At 43.2% G+C, this 23,626-nt stretch overlaps 6 protein-coding genes across 6 annotated transcripts; 3 read left to right on the top strand and 3 right to left on the bottom strand.

Moving 5' to 3' along the window:
* Positions 1 to 444: 444 nt before the first annotated feature.
* Positions 445 to 5,704, top strand: EAF01_006321 (uncharacterized protein). The gene is made up of 6 exons (XM_038914575.1): positions 445 to 1,537; positions 1,779 to 2,379; positions 2,434 to 2,955; positions 3,003 to 3,504; positions 3,555 to 4,915; positions 4,994 to 5,704. Exons 2-6 carry the CDS (start codon positions 1,978 to 1,980, stop codon positions 5,150 to 5,152), a joined length of 2,946 nt encoding a protein of 981 aa, XP_038769530.1. The 5' UTR covers positions 445 to 1,537; positions 1,779 to 1,977; the 3' UTR covers positions 5,153 to 5,704.
* Positions 5,705 to 7,088: 1,384 nt separating this feature from the next.
* Positions 7,089 to 8,385, bottom strand: EAF01_006320 (uncharacterized protein; the record flags this gene model as incomplete). Its single annotated transcript, XM_038914574.1, has 4 exons — positions 7,089 to 7,136; positions 7,209 to 7,999; positions 8,103 to 8,220; positions 8,317 to 8,385. 4 exons carry the CDS (start codon positions 8,383 to 8,385, stop codon positions 7,089 to 7,091), a joined length of 1,026 nt encoding a protein of 341 aa, XP_038769529.1.
* Positions 8,386 to 9,512: 1,127 nt separating this feature from the next.
* On the top strand, positions 9,513 to 11,522 carry EAF01_006319 (uncharacterized protein). The gene is made up of 2 exons (XM_038914573.1): positions 9,513 to 9,993; positions 10,041 to 11,522. The coding sequence occupies exons 1-2, from the start codon at positions 9,631 to 9,633 to the stop codon at positions 11,100 to 11,102; spliced, it is 1,425 nt and encodes a 474-aa protein (XP_038769528.1). The 5' UTR covers positions 9,513 to 9,630; the 3' UTR covers positions 11,103 to 11,522.
* Positions 11,523 to 11,642: 120 nt separating this feature from the next.
* Positions 11,643 to 15,404, bottom strand: EAF01_006318 (uncharacterized protein; the record flags this gene model as incomplete). The annotated part of the gene is made up of 1 exon (XM_038914572.1): positions 11,643 to 15,404. One exon carries the CDS (start codon positions 15,402 to 15,404, stop codon positions 11,643 to 11,645), a length of 3,762 nt encoding a protein of 1,253 aa, XP_038769527.1.
* A 1,538-nt stretch (positions 15,405 to 16,942) lies between these two features.
* On the bottom strand, positions 16,943 to 22,210 carry EAF01_006317 (uncharacterized protein; the record flags this gene model as incomplete). Its single annotated transcript, XM_038914571.1, has 15 exons — positions 16,943 to 17,661; positions 17,714 to 18,073; positions 18,125 to 18,163; positions 18,210 to 18,516; positions 18,659 to 19,555; positions 19,608 to 19,705; positions 19,760 to 19,848; positions 19,902 to 20,178; positions 20,227 to 20,260; positions 20,345 to 20,501; positions 20,550 to 20,673; positions 20,723 to 21,175; positions 21,233 to 21,430; positions 21,482 to 22,057; positions 22,111 to 22,210. The coding sequence occupies 15 exons, from the start codon at positions 22,208 to 22,210 to the stop codon at positions 16,943 to 16,945; spliced, it is 4,428 nt and encodes a 1,475-aa protein (XP_038769526.1).
* A 596-nt stretch (positions 22,211 to 22,806) lies between these two features.
* On the top strand, positions 22,807 to 23,626 carry EAF01_006316 (uncharacterized protein; the record flags this gene model as incomplete). Its single annotated transcript, XM_038914570.1, has 3 exons — positions 22,807 to 22,935; positions 23,028 to 23,408; positions 23,624 to 23,626. 3 exons carry the CDS (start codon positions 22,807 to 22,809, stop codon positions 23,624 to 23,626), a joined length of 513 nt encoding a protein of 170 aa, XP_038769525.1.

Below are 23,626 nucleotides of genomic sequence, written 5' to 3'. Positions count from 1 at the left end.
ATTTGCTTTTCGCCGTTGGAATTTCTCTGTACGTACTTGGTAGTAATGAGTCAATAAAGCAAACAATGGGTCTGTTTGAGGCGATTGTAAACTGTTGACTCTTGAATGCCCTTGGCGAGCTGAATGCACTATACTATGTATGCCTCTTGATGCGGACCGAGGGTAGCATATATTTCAGTCGTTTGAATGGTCTGCCAAACATGGAATTTACGTAGTGGAATTCTCTTTCGCCGTTGGTTTTAGTTGATCGGATCCAGTACCGTACCAGTATCAGTACCTGTATGGTATCGATGGTTGTAATTCTTGGCAATAAATTCCTAGTCATCTCCCTTTCCAAGAGCCGTCGGCAGTGTATCGAGTAGTATCAAGTAGTATCGAGTAATATACCAACTATTGAAGCAGAAGATGATTTTCACGATACGATATGCGGTAAGATATTGTACGTTACAAGGGAAGAGGGACGAGGTGGACATGATTGACAGGTAGAGATAAGAGTAGGACATGAAAAGGACCAATAAATTCAGTTTTTTCATTCGTTCTTTGGCTTTTTAAAGTCATTGATCACGAGCTTTCTGCTAACTTTGTCATTCTCGTACATATTATATGTATATGGTCTGTCGACGCTCAGCCTCGTTTTGGAGGGTGTTGATAGGAAGGGAAATGGCCAGAATCTTTATCACTTCACTCCTCACTCCTCACTCCTCACTCACTCACTCACTCACTCTCTCACTATCGATTAGCCTCAATTGCAGGGAAGCAGGGTTAATTTATTTTCATGAACATCAACCATCACCCAATGAGAATGAATCAATGATATCACATTTCAAGATATACATCAAGTCATTCACCATCCATTCACATTAATCCTCAGACTACCTAGGTAACATTGGAATATTACCTTATTAATCACACTAGCTATCCGTCAAGTCACCACGACGACAAGCTTCCAAAGGCAAATAAAGCAAAACTTCTCCTCTTCTCAGGTCGGTGATGGATGCACCATGGGAATGCTTGAGCGATTGAACGATTGAACGATTGAACGCTTGAACGCTTGAACGCTTAAACTGCCACTCATTACATTTCACCACCCAATTTACTCTTTCGTACACTTATTGTTACCCAGAAGTATTACATGCATGACCGTCACACCGATGGAGACACTACTAGCTACCTGCTACCTAATGACTACCTACCTACATACCTACCGGCAGACTACTTAATGAAAAGGATTCACTTCCCCAGCGTGGCTCATTTTCGATCTGAAGTAAGAGGAATTCCCGGCGTGAGAAAGTACGTGTATACCGAATTTATTACATCCATTGCAATCAATACATCCCTCACTACATCCATCCATTCCACTCCCAATTCTATATTCTATATTCTATTTACTTACACGTTCCCTTCATACCCCCTTCACCACTTTGCTATTGCCTTCGATTGAGAATTCATCATTTGACTTGACCTTCAACCTTCCTATCACCAATTCACGGATATCAAGGCGACCTGCATCAGCTGAAACAAAGCAATAATCCACGAGGTAAGTGTCTGATGATCAATCTACCCGGTCAGCAAACAATCAATCTGGTGATTGGTAGCCGTGCAAGAGTTACACTTCATTTCTCTACCATACGGCTACTACCGCCCTCTGCAAGTACCTCACGCTACCTTGGTAGTCATCATATACGTCAAAAAGATCCTCTGCCACAATCATAGTGAATTTGCAATATGCGCCCTTTCTGAGTCCATTTCAAAAATCAAGCTAATTCAAGAGGAATCAGCTCAGGTCATTTATTGGATTCCAACATTCGATAGTCCATCGGCAGAAATACAACCTGCCACTTCACAATCTCATATTAGGCAGTCAGCCGCACAACCACATTATTCCAAATTACATAATAATTCAACCCTGACAAAATTCATTCCTTCACAACGGCTACCTTATTGAAGGCAGGAAAGAATAAGTGTTAGCCAAACAAGATGGATACTCCAGGTTCAAGCAAAGGTAGTGATCAAGCAACGGAGAGGGAGGAGCCTGCAACAGTGGTTGTTGGAGAAGGGTCATCAACTACACAAATTGAAGCTAAACCGCGACAAACTACGGATAAGCACGGTAACCTTAAAGCCAAGACATCTAAGAAAGATAAGGCAGATAAGAATTGCAAAACCAAGGGAAAGCAAAAGAAAGAAGTGGTAGAGACCGAGTCGGAGAGCGAAGACGATGAATCTTCTGATTTAGATTCCTCTTCATCTTCTTCCAGTGATTCGGATTCAGAAACCGAGTCTGAAAAGGAAAAGAAGAAGAGAAAGGCAAAATCTAAGGCTAAACAAAAGTTAAAGGCAAAGCGGAAGGCTAAAGCGAAGAAGAGAGCCAAGAAAGATGTGGGTATCAATCCATTCTATTTTCAAATCCACTAAATACTAACAACCTTCTAGGATACTTCTGACTCCGATTCAACTTCCGATTCGGATTCTGAGGAAGAAGATGAAGAAGCCGAAAATGATTCTGGTGATGCCGATGCCGATGATGATGCCGATGAAGTCGCCGAGGTCACTAATGCTCAAATTCTAGCCCAAGTGATGCAGCTTCAAGCGATGCAAATCCAAGCAAGCCAAAGAACCCAGATATCTCACCCTGGTACACAATTACCACCTGCCACAATATGGAATTTACCACCTCCACCTCCACCAGCGAATCCTCTTCACCCTGATGCAAGACGCCAAGCTTTACGTAGAAAGCTTTTGATGGATGGGAGGAAGGAAGTCACAAAGAGTAAGAAGGACAAGGGCAAGAAAAAGAGGGGAAGTAAGCTGGAATTCAAGAGAGTGGATCAACTATGGGATAGCACAATCCATAATTACAAGCTCACCGACACGGCCGAGGATGAAGAGAGTTCGGAATATGATCAATATCTTTTTAATGTTCGCAGAACATTTGATTGGGAGGGAAAATATAAGGTATGTCTCCGAGCTTGATTATTAGATTATCTGCTAATATTCTGAAGGCTACGGTCGTTGATATCAAAAGTAAACTTTTGAAAGAAGCCTTGACCGAAGCTATGGATGGTGTTAAAGGTGTTAGTTTTGTCGAGGAAACCCCATGCATTGATCCTAATCTTCTCTTCCTATATCTTGAGGACCTTCGACAATCTTGCAAAAAATTGAAAAACAAGAAGGTTACTGAAAAGAAAGGTAGAAAGAAGATTAAGAAGAGAAATGAGACCAAGAGAAAACATCTCAAAGTTCTTTTGAAATATCTCGACAAGGATTATGCTTCTACTAAAAAAGCTCTTTATCCTATGTTGGAGAATGGAATTATTACTTTCGATTTACTCTGGGCCTTGTATAAACCAAATACTTTGGCTTATACCACAACTTATGGAACAGCAGATGAGCCAAGAGCTTTCAAAATCGAGTTGGCCGAAAAGATTGTCAGTTTCATGAAGGGAAGTTGGTATAATATTGAGGGTAAATATTTGGAGTATGATGGAAAGACGTGGGGAATGGGTATGTTATATTCTATGTTCCACAAAGTCAATTTATTCACGTCATTATAGGTACCATGGATTGTGATGTTCCGGCTTTTAAGGGTGCAAGAAAAATCACGAGTCTTAATTGTTATCCTTTGAAATATCACAAAAATGAAGCCAAACTTCGTACCGAGCTTGTTGAGAGAGGTAAGAAGTTTGTGGCTCTACAAGGTGTTCATTATAAGAGTCACAAAGGAATGGCATATTATAAGAAGCGTAAGTCCATTATCAAAGTAAATATTGATGGCAGAGTTATGGTCGATCCCGCTATCCATCGTCGTATTTTACCAAATTACAACGTCAGTACCGTCAAGCCTAATGATCCGGATCTTTTCGGCGATTCAGGTAGTGAGGATGACGACTGTGGCTGCTGTGATGATGAAAGCTCTGATGATGATCAAGGAGATCATTCTCTAGAGAAGAGAGATGATAGTGATGAACCGAAAACGAAGTTTAAGGTTGTTCTTGATGAAAAGGAGAGACCTCGTTTAGTTCAGGTTCCTGTCGATGAAGACGGTAATGAAGTCATTGTTGAAAAACTGGAAGAAGTTCCAAGTACAGTTGTCGACAAGGATGACAAGGACAACAAGGATAACAAGGATGAAAAAGGACAGGTAGAAGAAGACAAGAAAGCTCCTCCCGTCTTTACAGAAGAGGAGTACTTAATTGCTTCTCCTGTTGTTCTCGGATTTGCATTTGCCGAAAAACTTTGGCTCGAATTCACAGTTTCAGGAATCAAAGATATTGTTTGGAACGAAGGAGCTTATGATTCCCTTGTCTTGGAAGACAACACCAAAGCCATCGTCAAAGCTTTAGTCGAATCCCACAAATACCACCCAGCCGAAAGTATCGACGATGTTATTCAAGGTAAAGGTAAAGGACTTGTTGCCGTTCTTCATGGCCCACCTGGTACAGGTAAAACTCTCACCGCAGAAGGCATCTCGGAACTCCTCAAATGTCCTCTCTATATGGTTTCAGCTGGAGAACTCGGTACCGATCCACGTACTCTGGAAGCAGAACTTCAGAAGATTCTTGATATTGCTCATGCATGGGGTGCAGTTCTTCTTCTTGATGAAGCTGATGTCTTCTTGGAAAAGAGAACTATTCAAGATATTCACCGTAATGCTTTAGTTTCTATCTTCTTGAGACTTTTGGAATATTTTCAAGGTATTCTTTTCTTGACGACAAATCGTGTTGAAACTTTCGATGATGCGTTTCAATCGAGAATCCACATCGCATTAAGATATGGTGATTTGAGCCCGAAAGCAAAGAAGAGTGTTTTCAAGATGTTTATTGAGAGAGTTAGGGTTCTGGAAGGTATTGATACAATGCCTTTTACAGAGGAAGATTATAATGCGTTGGCGAGGAATAATTTGAATGGACGACAGGTATATTTATCATTTATTACATTTCTTTTCATCACCCTTTCCGAATCTGGGTCGGGAATATCACTAACAATCTTCTAGATCAAAAATACAGTCCGTACAGCCCAAGCTCTCGCTGTCAATAATAAAGAACCTCTTTCCATGGTACATATCAAACGTGTACTGGATGTCTCGAATGCTTTTGATAGGGACTTGAAAGGAGGAACAGGATTTGAGGATGCTATGAGAGGATACTTTTGAATCTTTTCTATTTCTATTGCTGGCGATGGTTAGGAGGAGTGGTGGTTGGGGAAAGGCAATGGGATTTCTTTGGGAATAAACAAAAGGAAATTTTCAATGATCTGTCTTTCATTTCTCTTACTTTAATTATGTGGTGAGAGGTTGGCGGGGGAATGTTGGGGGTAGGAGGGAGTAAGCTGGTAATCTTGGGTATTGACAATGTTCCTTACTCTGGTGTGCTTTTTATAAATTGATTTCATTTAACTTTTGGAGGCGATCTCTGGTTGTGCCAACAATTGAGGTGTGTGGATGGAGAAACAAGGGGGATGAGATGGGAAAATGATACATGTGGAAGCTTTCACATGGTAACAACCACTTTGTATTTCTTGATTCAATAGGGATGAGGATATTGGATAGGAGAGTTTAGGAGGGTGGGATATGAAGGGATGGGATGAAGTGTGTCATGAGCGGAGAATTTTTGCACACATACCTACTTATTTACATAGCATGCCTAGCATAGCACAGCACAGCAGCCCTAGGGCTTAGCCAATTATGAACAGCAATGTATTTATTTGATTTTTACATTTATATCTTCTTTCTTTTCTATGAAATATAAACAATCTAAATCTATCCCTTACCCACCTAGCTAAATATCACATATTCATCATGCCTACCCACCCACTCACTCACCTCCCCCGTATCTACCCCACTTCACCCCACCAATACATGATATATATCTCCCCTAGTCCCCCTTCACCCAAAAAGCAAAAGGGGATGTAGTATAGTGGTATTATGTTCGCTTCGCATTCTCCATCTCGGTCTCATCGACCGATAGATACACACGTGTGATTGTGAAAGGTCCCCGGTTCGATCCCGGGCATCTCCATGTTTTTTTTTAGGGCAGGGGGGAGGGGAGTGAGTAGATAGTCTTCCTTAGGAGGGGGGTAGATAGATAGTGGATGGATGAATGGGAGGGAGGAGGAAAGAAGCGCACCCCGGTTGGTATTTTGAGCTGTGGAATTTTTGAAATTTTGGTACTGTATTTTGTGTTTGTTGGTTTGGTTTGGTGGGGTAAGCCTAGCTAGCTGGCTGTTAAGCTCAGCTCAGTCGATGCGAGAATTTCCCGTCCATCTTCTCTCGCTCACCCTCCCTCCCTCCCTCCCTCCCTCCACTCTCCCTCGATATCATTTTGAGTGGGGTGAATGAATGAATGAATGAATGTATGAATGAACATTCTCAAAGGCCACCACACCACACTCGGGCTCTACAGGAAGCAAGAGGGGGCGAGAGAAATTAATTATGGATGGTGAAGTGGGCTGGTGGGTGGAGGGTGGGTGGAAATGGACTGGCTGGATGGATGGAGTGGGAGCAGTGGAGTGGTGGAGTGGTGGAGTTGCTTGATGGGTTAAAGAAGAAGCACGGTGACGAACGAGCAATGGATATTTATAGTTGAGAAATGAGGATTCGGAACGGAGGGAAGAAGCAGTGAAGGAGGAGACGGCTAAGACGGGATTCGGAACGGGTGAATGAATGGGATTGGATGGGATAGATCGAGATTGTAGAAAGTAAGGGAGGTAAGGTAGAGAACATGATAGCATAGTCTCTTTTGACCGGAACCTCACATCCAAATACAAAAATTCATAGATATACATAAATAAAAGAGGAGTCATTTCATTATAATTTTACATCGCTTGCATAATACATTGCCTTGAATCAAATAGCTAAAATCATGACCAAACATATCTCCATCGAGTTCATCAAAAAATCGAGATCTTATCTATATTCCTTCATTTCATCATACATGTACATACATGCAACAAAGAAAGCGCTAGTATTGCATTGGAACCGAGAGATTCAAAGATTCATTGTAAAATTCATTTCAGAAATTGAGGTATGTTGAAAGTTGGGTATTTCGGACTATTTGTTCATAAAGATTTTGAGAGTGAAGTTTTTGAGTTTAGTTTCCTGGGTTCTTGGCGACGAATTCAACACCCTTTGCGATGTTCTGAGAGAAAAATTTGTTAGTATTAAATCCAAATAAAATAGAAATAAATCTCTGTATCATAGAAAAACGAACCTTCTTCAAGTCGGCCAAGCATGCCTCCAACAACTTCTCTTCAGCAGCATCAACCTTTCCAACTTCCAAAATCTTTTGAACACCATCTGGTCCCAATTCAACCTTGCTAGCGAAGAAATCAACACCTTGATCCTTGTACAGTGGGCTGTCGACGAAAGTTGGCTCAATAACACCTTTCTCTCCATGGGAAGCCTTCAACAAAGATTCGGCCATACGGGCACCAGCCATAGCCATGGAGAGGGTAGCGGATCCAGCACCATCCTTGGCTTGAACGACTTCATCACCACCGAATTGAACACGCTTGAGAAGGTTCTCGTTACCGACGAGATCTGGGTGGGAAGATTGAGAGAAGAGAGGAACAATGGTAACACCAGAGTGTCCACCAACAACAACAATGTTCTCATCGGCTGGGTCGGACTTCTTAATCTCACTAACGAATCTGCTAGCTCTAACAACATCCAAAGTGGTAACACCGAAAAGTCTCTTTGGGTTGTAAACTCCCTTGGCCTTGAAGATCTCGGCAACAATTGGAACAGTTGAGTTAACTGGGTTGGAGATAACGAGGATGTTGGCGTTTGGTGCAGACTCAGCAGCGGCCTTTGCGAGATCGCGAACAATGGATGCGTTGGTGTTGAAGAGATCATCACGAGTCATACCAGGTTTACGTGGAACACCAGCTGGGATCAAGACAATTTCGGCATCTTTGAGAGCAGAGGCGAGACCAGTTGGGGTTGGCTCATATCCGGTAACCTTGGACTTGGTGTTGATGTGGGAAATATCAGCTGCGACACCTATTTATCCAATTGATCATCCTATTAGCATAACTGTACATCCAATCCCCTGCTTCTTGATCTCGTCGTCTCAACAATATATATTCAAGAAAATTCGACGAACCTGGACCTCCACGGATATCGTACAAAGCCAAATCGGTAACGCGGGGGTTCAACTTGAGGAGAAGGGACAATGGCTGTCCAATTCCTCCAGCAGCACCGAGGACGGTAACCTTGGAGAGCTATATTGTATATAACATTAGTTGGGATTCACAAAATGACGGAGCCAAGCCAATGAGTTTCGATCCAAAATATCAGACGAGAAAACATTATCTTACATCTCTAGCAGAAGCAGAGAAAGCTCTGGTTTGGACTGCGCCAGTCAATGCTCTTCTTGCGGCGAACATGATGTGAATCTATTATTATTTGATGAGGGAGTGGGAAAGGAGAAAGGAAGAAAGGAAGAAAGGAAGAAAGAATGTTGGAGTGGATTAAATATTTGAAGAGGGACAAAAAAAGACTTTCGGTGGAGAGGAATCTTTTCGTGTATATAAGCTGTTGTTTGTGTTGACCAAGGTTTCCGGCTGGTTCCCGATCGTTGAAACTAAACTTAAATGGGAAAGGTTGCATAATTTTGATGTATCACGTGTTGGAGGTGAACCGAGGTCGGCGTTTGAATGATTTGGGGTGATTTTCGGAGGAGGTCACAGGAGGATCACAGGAGACTATGTGCAAAGAAGCAATCTTTTCGAATCTACTTCTGGAGAGCTCTGTGATTGAAGATGACGCTCCGCTGGCCCTCCAGGGGCCACTGCCGTGGAGGCAGACTATTTCAACAGTGCTCGTACGGATGCATCCTGATATTATACAGTGCGTATTGTTCAAGCTGTATTCAGGATAAAGATCTATCCTTGTGTGAAGGTTATTGATATCTTGCTACTCGAAAAGTATCCATTCATTGAGAGTGGCCACATCGAAAGACTTGGCCTTATAGATTACAAACTCATCATATCTCCCTTCCTCTGCCTAACCATATACTTCCCATAGTTGGGAAGAAGTTTACCTTCTCTATAATCAGACCATGTCTCCAAGGTGGATGAAATGGTATCATGCTGAAAGTTTAGGTTCTTCTACTACGATACCTGCTCAAACACAATCTAGGGAAATGACTTGACATTCTCTCGGCAAGCTTTGAATATTGATCAATTGCGTCCCAAAGTCCTTCCGTGTTCCATGTATACCCGAGCCTCCAACCGCTCACCCGGAATATATATCCCATTCACCACTTGACCCAGCAACAATTTTTTACTTTAAGCAAGTGCTTCAATCTCAGGATCTAGTGGTCTGATTGGCACGGTTGAACAGTTATGTCGTTGATCAAATTCTACTCTTGGTTCGGATAAAATAGAGGAAACGTGGGGGAGCACAGGTGGGGTTATACAGGAATAGTAATATTTACAACTTTGAACATCAGCCTAAATGCAAAGATCTTGACTTCAATTACATAAAATGTATAACTATATAAATTTGTGTTGCGAGACGTGTAAAATTTCTCTTTATTCTTATGATTGAAAGTTCTTTCAATAGAGAACTTTTTGTTGGCACTCTTATTATAGTCGTACAAGTTACCAAGCTGCTCTCCTATTTACAACATGTCTAACGGCATACTTCGGGTAAAAGGCAATCAAATCGTCGACAAATTTGGCAAATCAGTCATCCTCCGTGGAGCGGGTCTAGGAGGATGGATGAACATGGAGAACTTCATCACTGGCTTTCCAGCCCAGGAACATCAGCATCGAGCTGCCATGTTAAAAGTCCTCGGCAAGGAGAAATATGAGTTCTTCTTTGATAAGTTTCTAGAGTATTTCTTCATGGAAGAAGATGCCAAATTCTTTGCTAGTCTGGGCTTGAATTGTCTACGTTTGCCATTCAATTATCGTCATTTTGAAGATGATATGAATCCAAGAGTTTTGAAAGAAAGTGGGTTCAAACATTTGGATCGTGTTGTTGATCTTGTAAGTTTATCTTGAATCTCTATATCTACATATATTAACACAAATAGTGCGCCAAACATAAGATCTATACAATTCTCGACATGCACACTGTCCCTGGTTCGCAAAACCCAGAATGGCATTCCGATAACCCATCAAACTATGCCTCTTTCTGGGACCACAAAGATCATCAAGATCGTACAATATGGTTGTGGTCGCAAATCGCCGCCCGCTACCGCGATAACCCATGGGTAGCAGGCTTTAATCCCATCAACGAGCCCTGCGATCCCCAACACCATCGTCTCCCAGAATTCTACACCCGCTTCGAATCTGAAATTCGCCAAGTAGACCCTGATCACATTCTCTGGCTAGACGGAAATACCTTCGCCATGGAATGGAAACACTTCACCACCATCCTTCCCAACTGCGCCTACTCTCTACACGACTATTCATCCATGGGATTCCCAACCGGTACCCCTTTCACCAATTCCCCCGCCCAAATCGACCAACTCGAATCGAGTTTCCTACGTAAATGCAAATTCATGCAAACCCACACCGTCCCCAGCTGGAATGGCGAATTCGGTCCCGTCTACGCCGACCCATCTTTCGAACCCAACGCCTCGGAAATAAACGCCCAGCGCTACTCTCTCCTAGGCGCCCAACTCCACATCTACGATAAATACCAAATTCCTTGGAGTATCTGGCTTTACAAAGATCTCGGTCTCCAAGGCATGGTCACCACATCTCCCTCCTCCCCATACAATTCCCTCATCTCCTCCTTCGTCGAAAAGAAACGCGCGCTCCAGCTCGATCTCTGGGGACCCCCTGCTTCGGAATCGCTAGATAAAGCATTAGATCCGCTCGTAAAGTGGATCGAAAAAAATGCTCCAAAGGCCAAAGAAGAATACCCGACAACGTGGGGTATTCAAAGACAGATTTTGAGAGGAGTAGTACAAACGTACGCTGTGAAGAGTTTTTCGGACGAATTTGCAGAGCTGTTTAGAGGGCTGGATGAAGATCAATTGGATGCTTTGGCGGGAAGTTGGAAGTTTGAAAATTGTATGCGCAGAGAGGGATTGAATAAGGTGTTGAGTGATTTTGCGGAGGTGAGGAGAAGAGGTGAAGAGGAGTGAGCGGTTTGTGATATAGTGCTGCCGGTCATATAGTAGGCTGGGCCTGTATTTCTTTTGACTGTTTTGCTACTATTATGATATTATATATTGCTTGCATCAAGAGAGAAGCTCGCTTTCCTAAATTTCAAATGAACAGATCAAGGGGGAACCAAAAGCTAGCGCTTCCACCTTTGATACCTCACTCCCCCACTCCCTCCGCCTCTCCGCAGTCTACTCAGATGTAAACAGAACTTCAAACCGAATAAGAGGCAGAAGCAATGAATGCGATTAGCATCCCCTACTACAAGACCAATTATGAACTAGCCGATCATACCATCCATCATAAGATACAAACCCCAATCAATTATCTTTCACTTTCCTATTCACAATCAAGCACTAGTGAAAACATCAATCATACGCTAAAGTATTCCAATTGTCTCTCAAACCCGCTATTTATATACAATCCGCTGATCTTTTCTATAAAAAAAGAACAAGAAAGAAGAAAAAAAAAACATACAGCTATTCGCCAAACCCAGCCCTTTCGGAACATCTGCCCAATTATCAGAGATCATAACCCTCTGCTCTTTCTTTTCCTTTTCGAGAAGTAAATACCATCGCCACCTCGATAGTGGGAGTCTGGCCTGCACTATTATCTTCATTGTCTTCTGCATCATTAGCTATGTCGTCTTCAACGTGTACATCATGCTCAACAGTCTTCCCCGTCTTATCAACAAGGGGCTGGCATTCCTCATCCGATTCAACAGCATCAGCATCAACATCCGCTCCTTCACTACTAACCTCCCTAACCTCATCTCCCCCCTCATTATCTCCCGTCTCACCAACGAGCGATTCGAATCCACCACCCGTCACCGCGACCTCCCCATCCGACCCCTCACTACTACTCTCCTCCCCCTCCTTTCCCTCGCCACCTCCCTTCGCCTCATTCTCACTCGACCCATTCGCACTATCCTCCTCGCCAATACCCTCATCAACCGGCATCTCCTCATTCGTCGTCGCCCCCATCGCCTCACCCATCAAAAGATCAATCGCGCCCCCAACATCACTCTCACTAACCAGCAGTGCCAAAAAAGCTCTTCGCGGCGGAACCCCCGTCACCATGATCACCTGCTGCAAATCATTCTGCGGATCCACAAGCAAATTCCTCATATCTTCCTGTGCGAGCGGATTCTCAGCTCGCAGCACTTCAGCCGCACGATCCGCATTACCCGCAGTAGCATTGAGCAGATTAACAGCTTCCACGCGCGAGGCTCCCAAGTCTCGGAGTCTCTGCATGGTTGCTTCGGGGATGGGCTCTTGGTATACGTGGTCCTCATTTTGCTCGTGACAGTTTGGCATACCGCCTTGTGAAGCCTCGTTACTATTAGTGGTCATAACAATGGGTTTGATTTTAGAAACTTTCGAAGAAATGTTAGTCTTAGGAATGTTATTCTTCGCCCTCAAGATATCTATCTTCTCAGCGATACTACTGCCTCCTTTTCCACCAGCACGACCTCTCGAAGATTCCCCACGTGTTTCACCTCGAAATGTTTGGCCCGGATGAGGCGCTGGGAACAGATCCGGAAGCGGAGCTAAAATTAGTGATGACCTTCTACGAAATAACTGCGTATCAGAAGAAGTTCTCGCGATATCTGCATCCGTCTCACTAGTAGTATTTCTATCGCGTCTAAAGTTTTCACTCGGAGCTGCGGCGAAAGGCCAACTATCCAAGACTCCCGCACCTATTGCCTTAACTGAACTAGGTTTACCAGTCTCCGAAGATCCTTCACGCGCATTCGAGGAAGAACCATCTTGTCTCTGCTGTTGCCCTTCTCTCGTATACCAATTATCAAATATTTCACGCACGCGACGTGCCCTCAACAAGTGATTATTCGCGCGTGTAACAAAGTTAGGAAAAGTAACAGCATCGCGTGGCTCATTGCTCACATCTACCATTTCGCAACTATTCTGTACATATTGACGAATATCATCCACTTCATTGGCGCTAAGTTGCGCTTCGAAGTTGTGCTTGGAAGTAGGAGCGCCGTGTATAATAGCATTACGCTTAAACCAGATTTCTTCCTTGAGAGCAAGAAATTTCCACAGGATATCCAGAAGTTCATTTCTAAATCGTCGTTGCGTATCAGGTTCTGTCTCGTTGTCTTCTTGCTGTATTTCAGATCGTCGTCGTGAAGTCTGTTCCGGCTCCGAAGCCTTCGGAGACTCAGCATCTTCAACATACTCAACATGTTCAACCTGCACTACATTGTCTCTCTCCTCCGATGTATCCGAATCCACCTCTCGAACCGTCTCAACAGTTTCTGCTCCCTGTTCCGAAAGATTGACAACTTGTCGAGGACTTTCATCTTCTACAGTTTTATTTTTATCTCCACTCTGCTCATCCTCCACCCCTGAGACACCGCTATCATCTCGATGATGTCTTTGCAATCCATCTTCTGTGCCGGGCATGACATTTCCCGTCGTTGCTGGAGCAGGTCCAGCTATTGCTCCTTCACTTTCTGAGCGATGTCTTATTAATCGCGCAAATCTTAGCCTGGTTTCCTTGAAAAATCTAGCCTCACGTTCATTCCCAATTCCTCCCCGCAACTGTGTTTGATTTCTCAAGTAAATTTTCGTCGGTCCGTAGGGCTTGGGTTCAGGCGATGAACTACGAAATAATTGGCGTTGAGCAATTCGTGCCAAATTCCTTCTTTTTTGTGATATTTTCCTTGCAAGCTTTGCACTGAGGATGGAATGACTTATCAGCCGATAGCTAGTTTTTACACCGAGTCTTTTCTCTTTCTTTTGAATCTTGTCTTCAAACTTGCCAGCCAAAGATTCCCCTCTTTCCTCGCCCTTTTTCCCTTCCATTGTTTCCAATGGCATCTTAAATTTATCGCTAATTCCTTCGCTGCCTTCGTACTCATCACTATCTTCAGCATCTTTGTTCAGAGGTTGTTTCTTGAATTTATAACAAAACATATCTTTGATAGATTTCAAAGGAATTTTAACCATCGCACGCAATTTATCGCGTTTGTGGCTAACCTGCGATGACTTTGAGGGGCGATTAATCGAGAGACTTTCAGCCGTCTTACTGGTCCCTCCCCTTAGTTTCATTTCAATCTCAAGTCCAGCGTACGAATGTGTAGAATTAGTGCTGATGTCGAGATTCTTCATGAAGTCGTGATGGTTTTCTGATTTAGATTCGGCGCTCGAGCTTTCAAGCCGATTGACTCGAGTTGAAAATTCAGGATTGAGCTTGACGATGAGAATTTCATGAGAATCAGTGCTCCGAATGCCGCGTCTTATATCAGTCGGATAGATACCATTAAAGTCATTCAGGTACATCAAGTCCACCCTTGGATCATATTCAGGAAACGATTCCGTAGCAAAGTTGGAACCACCATAACCAAGATCAATATGATGCTGAAAGTTGTAATGAAAAACTCTCCCGGTGATCCTGCTGAAGTATTGTCCGAAACTGTTTCTGTTTGAAGCATCTCCTCCACGAAGATGAGAAAGACATTCTGAAATAGATGAAGTCGATTCTTTGGCATCTGCTACGGATGGAGCATTGCAAGGCGTCTCGAGACTTGTTACGCTCCCAAGGCCAGTTGAAGCTAATTGCTCCGGGCTTGCCTTGGATGAAATGCTTTCTGAAATTGAAGAAGTCACTTCTTCACTGTCCGACCTAGATTTCACTACTAGGGTAGGGCTTTCTGCCACGGCAAGCCGTTGCAAAGCTCCATGTAGCTCAGTTTCTACCCATGGCCATTCAAGAATTGTACCAGAGTTGTCACTCTGCAAATAATTTGACCATAACTTTTTCTTGGTATCTTGTCGTTCCGTTTCAACCTGTTCTAGCCATTCTTTGACCACCTCAAAGCAATCCGGGGTTGGTTTGATAAATATTGGAGCTCCACCTTCATCTAGATCACTAGAAGAGTTGGTGGTTTCTAAAGGCTCGTCTTTCATGGTGGTTGTCATGTGTGTAGGTATTTGGTAGTTGGAATGCTTAGCGTTGGCCAGCATCTGCATCTTCCTCATTTGGTGATCCTGCATCGTTTGGTCATCAGTTATTGGCTGTCCCTTAGTAGTCGCTCCCATGATTTGAGGTATTAGTGGTTGCTGTATTTGCTGTTGAGATTGTTTATTGAGCTCTTCAGAGAGTTCGGAAAAGGCTGATTTTATAAGAGGCTTTTCCCCTGAGCTATCGTTTGATGTCGAATCCGAACTGGATTCTCGTGTAGATCTTGAGAGTTCATGACAATCTTCACGTAGCTTAAGACCACTCAACCGAAGACCAATTGAGGTATATTGTACCATTTTTGCATCAGCTTTGCTACAGGGAGTTAAATCGGTATTTGGAATTTCCGTATGGTGTAATTGTCGAGCCGGATATCCATTGAATATACGAGGGCGAAGAATGTAATGGAGTAGTTCATCGTGCTATCAATATGGTATCGGTAAGTATTCTAGCTAAGCAATTGGGTATCCCATCAGGCTTAACTTCAGCTGGGACAAAATCTGGATCAAGGGAAACACGTACATTCACCGATCCATGAACATAAGACGCAATATCTGGTAGGAATCGAGTCGTACCCACGGAAACAGGACAACCTTCGAAATTCCCCAAATTACAGGCAAAATCTCTCAAAATATCCTCCAGTTTTTCGTCAATTAATGGTATATATTCTGCCCCTTCGAAATTTAGCTCGACGTTGATGAATTTCCAAGGATGAAGGTCGTGTTTTCTTGGAACTATGTTAAGATTTTTGGATATAGATTGCTGGAATCTTGCATTAGAGAGCTTGTTATGGCTTATCGTCTTCCTTAAAGCATGGATTGCTCTCGAAAGTGACGAAGACGCGAATGTTAGATGAATAATGATCTCTGATAATTTGGGTTCCGCCAATAAAGCACGAATGGATGATAGGGCTGGGTTGGGTCGAAAACCCATATTGAATGAATATTCTAATCTTTGCTAAAATATTTTTTTTAATAAAGACAATGATAATAAAGTAGCTATCTATGCAAAGTAAATAAATGTTCGTGAATATTGAACGAGCGTAATGATTATGTGAATGATGATGATAATGAACGGGTTGGAGCTTTGCATTATAACACGAGAAATCTACCTCCTTTCGCCGTTCGTTCTTACCCTAGTTGTTGCTCAGCATAGGGATGAACACCTGAAAGAAGTCATACCTTCGCTCCTTCGTAATCCAGAGATCTTCTCAACAAACAATTTCTAGAATGTGACATCAATAAGAACATCGTGAAAGATCTGTTATATGATTACCGAACGTGTACAGTTGACATCAATCCAAATACGTGAATGCGGAGTAATTGAGGCTCCCGTACGCTCACCTTGCCGTCAAATCCTCGAGGTGACTTGAGCTCAGTATAATTAGGCATATACGATGGACTGCTCCTTTTTGGTCTTCATAGCGGCTAACAGAAACGCCTCACAGCTATCAGGACTTGTAGATATTGATTTTCTACCTCATACACTAGCTCATAACCAGCAGACATCATATCAAGATACTCTTAGGCAGATACCCATCATAACGACCCTTTGAAGCAACAATCCCCAGCATTTGTTTTCAACCCAATCTTAGTTGAACTGAATCCCAGTCATCGTATCCCATCATTAGCTAGTTTTCTACCCAGATACTTCTAAATAAAGCCATAGCCAGAAGCAGAAATAAAAGACCGTCCGTGCGTCTTGGAAAATCATTATTCTGAAAATTGTGTTATATCCGTAAACGCCGCCGTAGTAGAAAGAGAATGCGACGAATATCTTACAAAAATACAATGCAGATTGTGGCTTGATGAGCAGCAAGGCTAAAGCAGATAGGTGTCTAGGCGGAAGGGAGCTCAGAAGTTTCGGTCGAAGTACTTTCGGTCGGAGTAGCTTCGGCCAAGACAGCTTCTGTTGGGGTAACTTCGGCAGGAGGAAGACTAGCAGAAGAAACTTCAGCAGCTGAAGCATCAACATCCATTTTAGAAGATTCTATTTCAGGAGCTTCTTGATGAGTTTCAGACTCCTCGTTATCGCGGGTCTCTGCATCCGTGGGTTGCTCATTTTTGACAGCAACTGCCTCTGCTGCATCATTTCCTTCGGCACCAACGTCAAGTTCGTCATCCTGAGCTGCACTGCCTTCGGCAAGTTCATCGCCCTTTCCACCAACTGGCTCTTCGGCTTTAGCATCCTTCATGGCCTCATCCTCTTTCAAAAATTCAGTCTCTTCAGATCTTTCATCCTTCACGCTATTGAGAACCTTCTCTGCTTCATCCTTTTCATAGGTCTCCAATGCACGAGCAACTTGCAATCTCATGTGACGTTCCCATTTTGGCATTACTTCCCCACCAACTTGAGCATCATTGAGGACCTGCAAATAGTCCCTACGCAGAAGCAAATAAACTTCATCGGTCTTGTTGTTCATGCTCTCTTCGACTCGTCTACACATCTTATTAAGACTTGTCTTGACTTCATCACAGCATTCTTTGAACATAAAGTTGCGTTTCTGATCAATTTGAGCACGCATATGGCCTTTCATGCGCATGTACATGCCAGCTCCTTGAAATAATATCAACACCAAAATGAATGGAAAAGCAAGATTTCAACGTACCCTTTTCATTAGCACAGTATTGATAAGAAGGTGCCAAGCTCCTAGCTATTACAGGCACAAACTCTCGATTGGCATCACGTTGAAGATTGTTAATAGCTTCGACCATTTCCGTGGTTAAGATGGAGAAAGTTGCTTCGTAAGTTCGGAGTTGTTGAGACAGCATTGACAAGCCAGCAATTCCAGAACCATTTTTGACGCTTCTACTCTCAACTGCCTGATGAAACTTTTTCAGAATCAGATTGGCATTTGTAGTGAAACTACGCAATACAGAGGGAAGTCTTCGGGAAAAATTCTTCTCCCAATGGCTTGCCAGGTATTTCATGATTAGCTCCGTCAAGTCGCTGTTAAAATCATATGTTCCTTGGGCCGTTAGCTTTGGATTCTTCTAAAGACTATGCGATAAGGTCTTACCACTCTTGTTTCCATAAACACCATCTCTACGAGTAACGGCTAGTATCGTTAGCGTGGTAATACTATTCGTCTGGAGAGAGCTTACCCTTGTACGTCTGGAAATGCAAACCGCCGGCTGCACGATCCATTTTGTTGACGGGGGAGCCCCATTTCGCAACAATTCCAGGGGCCTGGTCCGCAGCCAAAGGGATCACTTCGCTGAACTTTTCGAAAATATTCTCGGTCAGAGCGTCTTTCATTTCCTTAACACACTTTCCTACAGCCTTATCGAGGCTTTCCTCTAATTCCTTTACGTTTTTCTGAAGCCAGCGCGCCTCCATGGCCTTTTGCGAATCTGAAAGATTGACATTGGTTTCATCATTGTTGGACCATAAGGACAAGGACAACACAAGCTGAAGAAGAGAATTTAGAAATCTACGGCAAGCAGCACATCAGCCAACTTCGGTGAGTTTCTTGCAGTGTGCTTAAAGTTGTGGGATCTAAAGAATCAATTATCAGTTGTTCATAAAATTAAGGGCTACCAAGTCAAAGTACCTCGGTTTCCTGGACATTACGAAAGCCCGGGATTTTAGCGTCCTTTTTCAATCTTCCATTCAACTGCTGATAGGCTCTGCTACTAACACAAAACACTGGAAGACTCCGAGCCACGGCGTCATAATCTCTGATGTCCTCATCCGGGTTGAAGTTTTCGGCATCTTCCTCTTCAGCATTTTCCATGTCGAGTTCCTTGATACCAGTCGCAAAGTCTTGCTGAATAGCGGTCTTTGAATAATTGTTGCGACCATCAATACAGATGGCTCTCATTCTGGTATCAATTTCCTTTCTTTCCGCACCGAACCCCTTCGATTCATTTTTGACATCTTTGATTGCAAGTTCAATCGCAACCTTTTCCTTACGGGCTTTCTTTTTGGTGTCCTTGAGCTCGTCAATCTTTTGTTCAATAGCTTCGATTGTTAAAGGTTCGCCTCTGTCCAGGTCTTCTTCCTCATCTTCGGTCTCATTGTCAGAAGCTTCATCTTCTACTTCCCGATCCTCATCCTCATCGTCATCAATAAAATCATCGTCATCATCTTCGGATTCGGACTTCTTCGACTTCTTGCGTGGCTTCTTTGGTGAAGAAGATCGCTTTCGCTTGGGAGATTTCTCAAGCTTAGCTTCGGGAGCGTAAACAGTCTTACCCGCATCTAAATCTCGTCTCAGATCATCCCAAATATCTAGGCTCTCGTCTGCATCGTGATAGACATCATTATACACAGCCATGCTTTCTTTTAATTCTGCAATGTTTGCATTAAGTTTATCAACTTCTTTGTCAATTTGGTCAATCTTTGCATAATCTTCTGTCATAACTTCTTCAAGACCCAAAGAATCTGAAGCTTCAAGGACCGAGATATCATCAGTCTTGGAGCATATAAACGTAATCCTCGAGAATTGCTACTTAATGATTAGCATCTGGGAGTCGAGGATGTCTGTCATATTCACTTACCCCATCATACTTGAGTTGGCGTTTAAACGATTCTCCCAATAGAGACTTCGCAGCTTTATCGTCGACTGCTCGATTAATAGGCGCACAACCCCATAAACCTGGTTTCTTATTAGAGAAAAGTCACAAATAAAGCCAGGAAGTTAAGGTGGTACCGGTGCATTGTTTCATGTAGCCAGCTGCCACAGCGGCGCGAGCTGCATTTGAGTCGTGAACACCAGGCAAGTCGACAATAACAGCTCCACTAATAACGATAAGCATTTTGAACGAACGCATAATTATTTTTCAGGTACTTACGTGGAGAGAGCATCGGCTTTTACAAAGATCCTCACAACTTTGATCAAGGGCCAAAATTCCATAGTCTTCTTCTCTTTCTTCTTCTCACTAGATTTGCCTTTCTCTTTGGTAGACTTTTCTTTGCTGTCAACATAACGTTGAAGTTCCTTGTAGAAAAATTCTGGAGAGGACTTCTCTATGCTTTTAGTAGTTCCGAGAACTTTGCGAAAATCGAATTCGGCTAGAAGCTCCTCAACGGTAGATTTCGCTAGCGTTTCATGCGTTTTGTTAGGGTAGACTAATGAACATGTTTAGAAAGTAAATTGTATATGATGAATTATTTTACTTCCCCGCCTTGATCTTGGCATATGCAATTCCAGCTTCGGTTTCTGCATTAGAACAATCTCGTGAGACCTGAAAATAAATTAGGGATATCATTTAGTAAGATTTGATTCTTTCCTTACATTGCCAGAAACATCAATCAACTCGTTCAGAGAAAGTGCAAGGTCTTTCTCCCAGTCAGATTCTTGGATAAACTCAATCTCTGCTCGATACTTCTCGTTCGGGTCATCGCTAGAGTTCCATGAAATTTCTGTAACAACGGCGGTGCAAGCGCGCATACTAGAGGTCTATAAGCATTTCAATTCCTTAGCGGAGCAAAAAACATACCAATTGGTGGGCACTAGGCGTTCTTCATCAAGCATGGCATTAATTACACTACTCTTACCTGCACCCGTATTTCCAACGACGCCAATAATTGTAGGTGTGTCAACAACCTGGGCTTGTAAAGTTTCTACAGGCATAGTTAGAATGGAAGAACACAATACACTGGTAACACTTACCGATTTGTTGCAGCCAATGGCTTATGTCTTGGTTTCCCTGAGCTTCCGGTACTTGGAGATGCTTTTTTAAGCCATTGAGGAAATCGTTTGTTTTCTTTACCTCTTCTTCTAATACTTCTGGTGAGCTATCATCCATGAGTTTTTGAAGTCTAAGCTTTGCGAGTTCGACAGTCTGTGGTTCTGGTTTTGGGCTTCCATTTTCATTTTTTGTCGCCAAGTCGTCATCTACGGGCTCCATTATGGTTTCATCTTCGACCATGGGGGCACGAGGGCCATTGGCTGAGATACCGGGAGTTTCTGAAAGGTGCTTTGTATCAACAGCATGTTTAGGCGAGGGAGGGCCGTAATTTGCTATGGGAAGATTCGACTTCTGGACATCCTTTGTTGAATAGTACTCACGGGCTTGAGCTGGCATTTTATCCCAGGTCCTGCGCAGAGAGGAGTCGATTTCAGCTACTTTGTAGTTAGTATAAGCTGGTATGGGAAATGTTAATTTGGAGTAGAAGTTACCGGGTGTTGCGCTTGAGCTTGTGTAGTTCCCACGATGTATTTCAGCAAAGGACTCGAAACCTAGGAGGGGATTCGACGCAGAAGAATTGCCCGGTGAGGGTGTATTGTTGCCATTCTTCCGAGCTTTCGATTCCCAGAATTGGCGCGATGCGGGCGTTAACACAGCCCATGACACCATCAAATCAGTCTCGATTGAAGCTGTTCTCGATTAGCTTGGGAATATACAGATTTCATCAGACTATGACCTACCAGGTGTACCTTTGGATTCCCAGTAGTTTTTACGATGAGCGTCAGCGAACGCCTTATAACCAGAAGTGGGTTCTGACGCAGGTGCACTTAGTTGAGTTGAGCCTGATCCTAAAGGTCTAGGGGTTGGAAACTGTCCAACTTCAGACACTGAGCGGGAGATGGCAGGCGTGTTGAAGGGGCTTGGAAAGATAGTTGAGACAACTGGTTCTGCCTTCACCGTAACCAGTGTTGGTTCAGGGTCGGGCCTCAATTTTTTGGGTGTTTCAGATGCAGATTGCATGCGATTTTGTGTTGCATCATCGATTGATTGTAATGGCGTTCGTCTGGTGTCAGAGACGTTATCGCCAGAAGCAGCTTTTGTACTCCAAAAAATGATAAATCTATCATTAAAATGATTGATTTGTTGCATCTGGCTTGTCAACGGTACCATGTGATGACCTTGGTGAAGTAAAACCATAACCCCGCATTTCTTGTGAAATGCTTTTTGTACTTTCGCAACAGTGTGTTTGCCTTTGACCTTGAACCAATGCACATTTTCCGAATTCAAGTTCGAGGCATTCTTATCAGGCTCAAGCACTGAGTGCAAGTGAATCAGTCAGCAATCTAGACATTTGATATAAGTCACGTACCAGCTGCCCAAAATTCGCCCGGTGCTCTTTCAGCTGTAGGTGCAACTGCCAAAGCTTTCTCATGGAACGCGCGATGTAACGCGAGCCCATGATCCTCCATTGTGAGAAGGTTTGATGGCGAGGTAGTGTGGTTTAGTATGTGTCAGTGACCTTTGACAATGTCTTGTCTTACGTTGCGGGGTAGCTGAAGTTGGGTCGACGAGGAGGCATCAATCGATGCGAGCGATATACGAGATTGACCTTAACCTTTCATATCAACGTGGACAACAGTTCGTAAGCAACAAAGTCTAAGAGTGGGTGAAGATGTAGTAGATTATGATTTTGATGACAGGTCTAGTTGAGAAAGGATTGAATCGAGTCCCAGTTCCAATCCTTACCATGTAAGTTTGTTCTGTTGAGACTCGATTTTTGATAAGGTTTACGCGACGTGACGTGAACGCGTAAGATGAGGGGCTGATTGCGAGATCACGTGGTATCAACAACAAGCCGCGTTCGCTAATTATGCGTACTTCTACTACCTCGGCTTCCCGCATTTAGAAGTATCCGAGCATCTTAAACGCGTTGATATTCGACGTACAGTATCGTGAAAAGTGATCGCTTACAATTCTCCATCCCCGAGAGACATACCTTGTAGTTTTCACCTCGCTTAAAATTACAAATCTCTCCCACCTCCAACCATAAACTCGGTCATTCAGTATGCCACCAAAGAGGAAAGCGGCTAGCAGCAACAGTTCCTCGAAGGTTGCCAAAGCAGCTGCCAATGCCACTCCTGCCTCAAGTACGGATATCGCGGGTGGAGATGTAAACTTTTCGAATGCGAATACTGTAAGATTCCTTATCATTTCTTAGCAGATAATCTCTTGCAACGCGGCAGTAAAGACCCAGACCCTGAATCCGACTTGAATTATCTTTTTTAGCTGTCTAAGAAACGCTCTTATATCGTTCTTGATTGGAAGTCCACAGATTACGACGATGAAGATGAGGAGGACGATGAAGATGGAGAGGACGATAAGGCTGAGGAGGATGATGAAGATGCTACCAAGAATGATGGAAATGGCAGGAAGGATCAGAAGGATAAGAGGCGGGGTAAAGATTTGGATCTCCCAAACCCAGGGCAGAAGTTCGGCGAAGAATGGTGTAGTAGGGTATCTGATATAGGATTTCCCATATCTCAAGATGGTGTAGAGCTTGCCCAGAAACTGGACAAAGAACGTGACAAGAGAAACCAAGATCCCTACGATGTACATATTTACAACGACTTCAACGGCTATGGGAGTTCTGAGGCCGTACAAAATTTTGTGAGTCTCCACATTAAGTTCAGTACCCCACTTTTCGGCCACCCCACTTTTCGGCCACCTCATAAATCTCACCGCTCTAACTAACCACCTTTCTTCAATCTTTAATGATTCAACAATTATTGAATCAATTGATTCAAAAATTTGATATATTGTCAATTATATTATAAGTAGTGGTTATATTGAAGATGATATTGCTATGGTACTTAGTGCTATAGTAG

The sequence above is a fragment of the Botrytis porri genome (assembly GCF_014898465.1).
Source record: "Botrytis porri strain MUCL 3234 chromosome Unknown BPOR_008, whole genome shotgun sequence".
NCBI classification, from domain to species: Eukaryota; Fungi; Ascomycota; class Leotiomycetes; order Helotiales; family Sclerotiniaceae; genus Botrytis; species Botrytis porri.
Note: the sequence above shows the minus strand (reverse complement) of the source record. Positions and strands in the feature narration are given on the sequence as shown.